An 8691-nucleotide genomic window follows, 5' to 3' on the forward strand; every position below is an offset into this window, starting at 1 on the left:
ATAAAACAGATGGGGTACAAATAATAATAGTAGGAAAAACAAGCATTAGTAGGCTAAATAATAATAATAATTTTAGAGTTTAGTCTACACATTATCAAGGCTGCAGTCTGTTCATCTGTAATACATTTTTGTCTGTCAAAAGAAAAATGTTGCAATCAACACACACGCACACACCTTTCAGAAACCCTGAAAAACTATCTGAAGAAACAAAAGTCAGCGTTTTCATATCGGCTCAGTAAAGCAACAAATTAAACAAATTATTAACTTCAGAATAACCCGAAGCCTGTTCGTTATATTTAATAAAATAAAGGCTATATGCGCCGACATCGATTCATTCATCAATTGATTTCACAGTCGTTTTGTTCCTTTGTTGATCTTTATGGGGTTGCCCAACCGGAGTTTCGGGTTGCATCTGTGGGTACGATAAGCTGTGTGTGTGTGTGTGTGTGTGTGTGTGTGTGTGTGTGTGTGTGTGTGTGTGTGTGTACGCGTGTGTGTGCGCGCGCGCGTGTTTGCGGTTTTGTTGAGATCGACCCTGCAGAAAGACTTACAGAGGTTCAGTGCAAACCATCTGCTGGCTCTCGTCAGCAGGAACATTTGAACATTTCTGTCTCTACCTGCTGTTTTATTTTTTACACTCAGGCGGAGATGAATCATTCAATCTAAAAAGAGACTAAACGATTATTTTACAGACTGCAAAAATGTCCGTTTTAACACCTCATTTAATCATGCATTGGCTCTCAAAATCTTATTTGTCCTTCAACGAATTAAACAGTTTAAGAGACGATTTTATTAGACATAAGGAAAATATAATATATATATTCTCCTTTTTCACCCCAAAACATTGCCACTTGTTTTGTTTTCCAAATTAAAACATGTGAGAAAGAAATAAGTTGAAAATTCTGCCTCGACATACAAACTTCTAATTTTAACACCTAATAGTAGATTAAATTACTTCTTGCTGTTTTAGAAACCGTACAGTGTTCAATTTGGATACAGTGTGTGCCTTCACTTGTCTTTAATTGCATGGACAATGTCCTTGCCTTGTGTTCTTAAGCTGCGCATTAAAAAAGCCAATATGGGGCCTTTAATAACCGATGGCCTGTCAGGGCGTCAGATGAAGTGTGCGGACTCCCAACTGCCTCAGTTCAGCGCGCGCTGGACCAACACGGAGTGATCCGTTACGTATTTCCCACTGCTCATGATATGAAGTACCAGACTCCTCTCTGTGGAAGCAGCTACATCTGACACGTTACATCAGCAAAAAAATCACACAACCACAGTTGTTAGCTCAGTAAGAATCAAATCTGAGGGGAAGAAGGTGGGATCATCAGGCTAGTGTTTAGATAAAACAGGTTAGATAAAGTGGAGCATTTTACCTTTATACTAACTCTGTTTGCCTTTGTGTAACTTGGAAATTATTCCAAGCACACTGTGAGTCATTGCATGAAAGACAGTGCTACCTATTTTAGCGCAGGCGCGCCGCACGCACGGAGCAGACTCAGTTTTGGGGCATCCCGGCGTTACGTAACAACGCGCTGAGTTCCATCGACACAATGCTGATGTGCTCTGGTCAACATTTTAATTGCACAACAGCCTGCTCTTTGGAACCGCCACTTGCTTTGGCTCTTATGTAAACTACTGCAGATTGTGGCGGGTCAAAAGCCACAGATTTGTATCTTCATCTTCGCGCACAGACCAACCCCGTGTTTACCCCACATGTGACTCCAGAGGGCAAGGACGAATATTGAGATTTAATTATGATTTTCTTAGGTTTGGGCCCTTTGTATAGTTGCCTGAAAAAAAGGGGAGGTGGCGCACGCGGTGCCATTAACCCTATGATGCTAGCCGCGTGCATTCAGTCGACTCTGCCAGCAATTTGATTTAAAGGTCATTCTCTTCTATCGATCCGGTTTGGCGAGGGGGCGACGGAGTAGCGTAGGAATTGATCATCTGAAAAAGAAGAGACGGTCTTCGAGACTGTACAGCATCCAGGCCTCTACTGCATTTATAATTGCTATATGCACGCCCCCGTGTGAGTTGGAAAGAGGTGTGTGTGTGTGTGTGTGTGTGTGTGTGTGTGTGTGTGTGTGTGTGTGTGTGTGTGTGTGTGTGTGTGGTGTGTTTGGGGGGGAGATTGGTGAATATGTGGGAGACAGTGCAGACTCCTGCTTCTGTTAATCTGATTTCTATTAAAATTAGATTGTTTGAATAATAAGGTCGACTTGGTCAGAAGAGTGTGTGTGGGATGTGTAATGAGCGAAAAGAGATTACACGACTGTGAACTTTAAGTCGTCTGGTGCTGCTAATCCGCCTCTATCACAGACATGGAGCTGGGCTACTAACCCTCTCAAAAATAGAAGTCAGCATTTCACTGTTTTGACAAGAGCATGAGGCGAGGTGTGCAGCGTGCGTGTATTAGTCATTCGGTTGTATGTTATGAAGGGTGAGCTGTTAATGGGAGAAATGGTGTTGCATGGTTGAGATGGAGGGGGTTGCATGGCTGCATGGCGCAGCTCCAGAGATGGAAAGCAGAGGCCGGGGGATGGAAATCGATTCAGATTCAGGGCTCGCCAGATCGGCCTTAACAATGTGGCGCAGACGCACTCTACATCCCGATCACATACACAGAGGAGAAAAGAAACGGGGAGGCGACACGTGTGCATGCTGTAGCTGGTGCTATGATATTGTTCTGTGTGAAAAACCTTACAGGAAGCTGTAGCCTATTTGCAGTCATCTAGATAAACACACAGAATCATAGTTTAGGGTAGGTGATTTTCTTCAACCCCCCCTATTCCTATAGTACTTCCCAAGATGCATTCAATTATGAATATTCATTTCAGCCTACGACATGAAGATTTATGCAAATGTAAACTTAGATGAATTGACTTTCCCCTCCACAGCATGCAGCCAGCCTTCTCATCGCCGGGCTGCAGATAATGATGCAAGGCGTGAGATGTCATTGCATCTGCTATGAGCTACACTGAACCCGGGATTTAAACAAAATAGCCTCGAGGTATAACCCCAAGAAAATGACTGTTGCTCTCCCACCACAGGATTTCAAAGGCGATGCTTGTAAATGCGTGTCTCAGTACTTACAGCACACGTTGATGTGCTTAACGAACAACGAGGCTCTGAAACCGCAGCTGTTTATCCCCCCTATCTTCCCCTCACACATCAATTATTAAAGTACCAATCGATCATTTCGCAGGCTAACATCAAGCCATCTCTTCATGGAAAAAAAAAAATCCTGTTTTAGATTAACCCGCATCAATCACGTCTTTAATGCCCTATCCAATTAAACCCATTATCCCGGTTTCAATGACCCAAAAGAAGCGCCACTCCGGACTATTTGTGTTGCTTTTGGATAGTTTTGTGAGCATCCCAAAAACAAAGACGACCTCCACTTTATATTCTAGGGGAAAAAAAGCTATGTGATTTAAATGGAAACCCCGGTAGGCTTCGTGCTGGACTGGAAAGTATAGGGAATAGGGTGAGGGTGGTGTGATTGACGCGATTGTGGATGGTAATATTGATCGATGGGTGGAAGCTGTTGGATAAAATAATGGTGTTTAGGGCTTACAAGAATGCTATTAACTATGTATTGGTAAAACTCCACTTCACCACCTTGAACTGTCCTCAAAACAGAAAGGATATCCTGCAGTTCAGTGTGGATGGACGCTTATTTCAGCACTCTGGACAGCGCCTCGAAACCACCCGACCTGCAGGAATAAACTGCTTGCTTCCTCATAGGCTACAAATAGGATTTGTATGGAAATAAAAAGCAAGTTCGTAGCCTTTATTAGGTAACATACATACCCAGATAAATCAATTTCATTAGCAGAAAAGCATTAATTCATACCCTTTCTTTCTGAAAAGCCAAAAAAATGTATCTCCTAGCCTGTAAGAAAGGCAACTGGTCAACTCAATAAAAATATATTTACCGAGCAGGGGTGGTGGTGGATGGGGATTGCTCCAGGATTAGGCCCGTGTAAACTGCGTGTAGTTCATTGAAACATGAATAGAGGCCTCCCACCCTCATTCGCAACAATGTTTTTCCTCCGTGGCCCGTGGGCCTTGACCTGCACACCCTGGCACGTGCTCCGGCCATTCAAATGTTAATAAAGCAACTGCGCTTTTTTATCGAGGGAGAGAGGCATTGGCATGCACCTCATCACTGTCACATGAAAAGAACGAAGGCGCAGGAGACCATATCTGGTACCAGAATTAGAAATAGGAAGGCGCCATTTGTGGGGGATATACCGGACGTTTGGTGATATAATGAAATACTTTTTGTGTTGTTCAGATTTCTGTCTGGAGAGACGTGTTATAGGCGCAAATACTACCCGAATGACCGTATAACCCTAACCCCACAGGACAAATGAGTGAGAGTGCATTACACACGACAAATAGAACATGATTACAAACAGCAAAGAAAAAGGTGTGTAGTAGCGTTTTTTTTTTTTTTTTTAACAGCTGTCCTCTTTCCGACTCCCGCCTCCCCCCTCTGCTCCGGGGAGAGACCAATGGGAGAGAGTGCTGAGGCGGGATAATTGATAGATGCACTGGCTATCCTTATCGATCAGGGCTGTATTGACCCGACCAAATACATTGAGATGGAGTGTGGAATTCAACACAGATGCAAAGACGAATTGTTTTTTATCGTTAATGCGATCTCTAAATGCTTCCCAAATCTCACTTTGCCCTCGTCTTTCTGATGTGTGCAGCTTTACAATGCTTCACATTTATCTATACAGTATAGTCGACGAATACATGTGCTTTGAGATACTCGAAAAATAAAAGACATCCGAAGGTTAAAGCTTTTTACTGGGCCTCCATGGGTGTTATGGGTCTGCATATGAAGAACACAATAGGTGGTATGCCTGTGGCTTTTTGCCCTCGTTGCATTAGGAGATGTTGAGCGTGAAGGGCACACATCCCCCCCCCCAAACAGGCCTATATCTCTGATCTGTTTTTCGTTTCAGGGGGTGGATTGTCATGTGTGTGTGCAGACACTGGAATTTTCACATTAGCTAAGCAGGGCAGCTGCATTGATTTGTGTGACTGTGATGAATTTGGAATAGTAATTTGAAATTATTGATTGATGTGGCCGAGCGAGTATGGCCCAGCCTTACTTTCAGCATCAAAACCCCCCAACTCCCACTCCCAGCCCACATGCGCACCGAGGATAATGGTGATTTTAAATGCAATAAGTAAAATGTTGCTCCGTGCATTTACATACAAGTCATTTATCATTTTGCCAAACTGTCTATTTCTTTGAGACCCTTTGCAACTGCAGATTAATACAATGGACCAAAAGCGCACAAAAAGCTGCTCTTTCAAGACGGAAAAATAAACATATTGTGTAGATATGTATAAAAAATATATTTCGAATAAAATAGTACCATCTATCACCACTTATCACCACCGGATCAAATTAAGAGTGTAGCCCTAATTTCCATTCTACAACAAAATACGCACGCACGTACACACACGCCTTACACCTATGGGCTGCTGGGCCCGACCACAGTAAAATATGCAGGTGTGCACTCTCGCAGGACTGTGCCACTCCAACATGTCAATTGAATTGGGGGGGGGGGTTATCCTGATGCCGTGTGTGGAAGATATAAAACCCTACAGCCCAATTAGCTTTAACAGCAGTGGCACTTAAAAAGACAATTGTGGAGTGTTTAAATCTTTATTTACCAGAACCCCACTAAATGCGCAAAGGAACAATTTACATGCCATTAAGTGCTTTTCAATAGGGCATTGACTGGAACTAAAATATGCCACTATATCTGCTTAATTAAACTGTTCGCTGAAATACGACACAGAAGAGCTGATTGACGTTTGGAAGACCAGAACGTCTAAACAGGGCCTTTACACAAACATCAATGAGAGGGGACCTCTCACTCACATCTCTGTTTTAGCCCCACTGCGACTCTCGTTTTCATTTACGTCCTGTTAATCAGGTGGTAAGTGTTAAAGGGTTTAATGGGGGCGGGAATGTGGGTTCAAATCACAGCGTTTAGTGTATAATCTTTGCGCAATAAAAATCTGTACGATGGGTGAAAGAGATGAACAGAGTCAGAGTTGGTCACAGTTTGTCTCTTAACAGAAGGGATGTCCAGTCCTTTCTGTTATCATATCTCAATGAGCCCATACATATCATTTCACAACCCACAATAATCACAAATTCTCACTGTCAGAATGGCTAAGCACTGAACCAACTTTGGAGACGAGATATCCCAGAGTTCAGAGGAGACAACAGGCCAGAGAAAGACTCGTCTGTTTGTGTCTCTGTCTTTTCAGATCCAAATCGATCATTTATCAGTGTGCTACTCTGAAAGGGGACGCCTGGACCTGAAATATTGATCCACAGGAGGTCATGCTCCCCCGACTCTTTGGCCGGGCCTCAGACGATCCTTGTTTGCGACGACGCGCTTATTTGACAGAGGAGTGCCCGAGTATTACATCAAGTTTGTTAGATACTAATGAGTCCAAAGTAAAACTGAGTATGTGAGTTGCAGGGCTATCTGTGTGTATGTTTGATTTACATTTAAACCCTAAAGTAATAGCTGCAAGATGTAATACATTGTCAGCCACATCCTGCTTTAGTTTCCTTTGTTTGGTCTCTCTTTCTCTGTGTTGTTTGCTGTGTGTGAGTGAGAATGACAGAGAGAAATGAAGACAGACAGCGAAAGGGGGATATGTGTATCCATGCTGTGTCTGTGCGTAAAACCGCTGTATGTGCGTAGCAACAAACACATCCGCGTAGACTAGGTTTGCACCTCGTCTGCTTTAGAGAGATGCGTCCTCTTTTGTTTATAACAGCACCAGTGTTGCACAGCGTCTGTTTATACTATCATGGATTGTAGCATCAATCCAAATATAGATTCCCCCCAACATTTAACACCCCAACTGTCATGATGAAGTTTTACTCGATACAATCGACTAATAACTTCTAGTAATGTCTGTTTGAGCATCCATTGACAGTCTCGCCACATTGACTTCTAATTGATCCCTCCACATCACTCAGGTTGGGAGCTGTCTCCTCACTCACCTGCAAGCCTGAGCGCCGACATCCGCTGGAACTCGGGCTCCTGGAGCCACTTCCACATCCTCCTGAACGTCTCCCGGCCAGACTTGAGTTTACTCCACGGTTTAGGGTTCCGCAGCAGGTCAGACAGAGTTCCCTGGGACCGGCACAAGATCCTCTGAGCAAAGATGGCCTGGGGGATGCTGTAGCGTTTGAGCTCTGCTGTTATTCGCTGTGCCACCTCCTTGGTGTTTATCTCCTCCACCTGCCCCGACCCACCTCCCTGCCCTCCTCCCACCACCGTCTGCCTGTCTCGGTCTGACAGCATGGACCCGTTTGCCTGAGAGTGCGGATGGCTGTGATGGTGTATGCCGTTCAAAGATGTCATGAGCCCGGCCCCGTGGCCCCCGAGACCCCGGGCCAGGTGCTCCTCGCCCCGGGACAGCATGTGGGACTCGAATCCCCCCGAGGAGATCATCTTGTCGTTGGAGATGTGAGCTCCATGACCATAGGCGCTGAGAGTCTGCTGGGAGCTGTGCAAAGACCCGAGACCGTTGGACAGGGGGGAAAGAGGCTGCCCCATGCCGGACATGTCTTTGGGGTAGTGGCCATAGAGATTGCTCATGGAGGCGAGGCTTCGGTCGTCCCTCATCAGGGTGAAGCTGCCGCTGACATTCCCGGCTGCGAGTCGCTGGTGCGCCGGATGATGGTGAGCATGTGGGTGTGGATGGTGAAATTTCTCCGAGACGGTGGATATGGGGGGCAGGTGCTGCAGCGGCGTCAGCGTGGTGTAGGTGCTGCTCAGGCTCATCCCGGAGTCGCACGACATGGTCATCGCCGGATGCAGGGGGCCAGACAAAGCGTGGTCTGTGCGGTAGTCCCCTGCTCCCTCCAGTATCGAGGCCATGCTGGACACCATGGCTGACCGTCCGTGCGACACCAAGTTCCGATGCGACGCCGACGACTGGCGCGCGTGGGGGGAGTTCATTAAGTCGCTCGTTTGATGGGAGTGAGATACACCGTGCAGATTTCCAATGTTGTCCATTGTAAGCTCCATCGTTGAAAGGATCTTTATTTCCACCCCTCTCGCCGCTCTCTCGCTCTCTCCCTCGCTTCTCTCCCTCTCTCGCTGTCGCTCTATCTCACACTCCTTTCCAATAAATTTTGAACGATTTCAAAGCCAAGCCATTGATTGTAGTTGCCTCTCTGCAGTCAATCCAGCATGGTTTTAAAAGATCGGGTCCCTGCCGCCACACAAACTGCGCCGCAAACCTCTGCTCAGTGCGTGAAGGTGTCTGCGCCTGCCTGGATTTCTTTCGCTCTAGAGCACCTTCAACTATACCCAAAGCGCTCTGCTTTCTGTGTGTATATTGACGCGCCCGCGCTCACGTTAAGAGATGAGACCGAGCCTGTGCGCATGTGCGCGCCCCCGTGGTGTATCCTCGCACTCGCGCACTCTGTCTGGGGCCAACCTGACGTCACTGGCCCCTATGTCATGAGTTGTTGTCATGTTGCACACTGAACCTCAAATTCCTGAAAAAGATTGCATTACAAACTTGTGAAGATAAAACACAGAAGTGCAATCCTCTGCAGTGTGTGCAACATTTACACTCAGATGGATAAGAAGGACTCGCGCCTTGTTTTCTCTGATT

At 45.8% G+C, this 8691-nt stretch overlaps 1 protein-coding gene across 2 annotated transcripts in view; it reads right to left on the reverse strand.

Annotated features, from left to right (window-relative positions):
• The window catches only part of onecut3a (one cut homeobox 3a), a 21250-nt gene extending 12837 nt beyond the window's left edge, over nucleotides 1-8413 (reverse strand). Inside the window, exon 1 of one of the 2 annotated variants that reach the window (XM_039811851.1) lies at nucleotides 7064-8411. In XM_039811851.1, the coding sequence (XP_039667785.1) occupies nucleotides 7064-8096 (1033 nt within the window). In that variant the 5' untranslated portion in view covers nucleotides 8097-8411. Of the gene's footprint in view, nucleotides 1-7063 lie in introns of both variants that reach the window. The other variant, XM_039811852.1, reaches the window with a different exon arrangement.
• Nucleotides 8414-8691: the final 278 nt, after the last annotated feature.

The sequence above is a fragment of the Perca fluviatilis genome, chromosome 9 (assembly GCF_010015445.1).
Source record: "Perca fluviatilis chromosome 9, GENO_Pfluv_1.0, whole genome shotgun sequence".
NCBI classification, from domain to species: domain Eukaryota; kingdom Metazoa; phylum Chordata; class Actinopteri; order Perciformes; family Percidae; genus Perca; species Perca fluviatilis.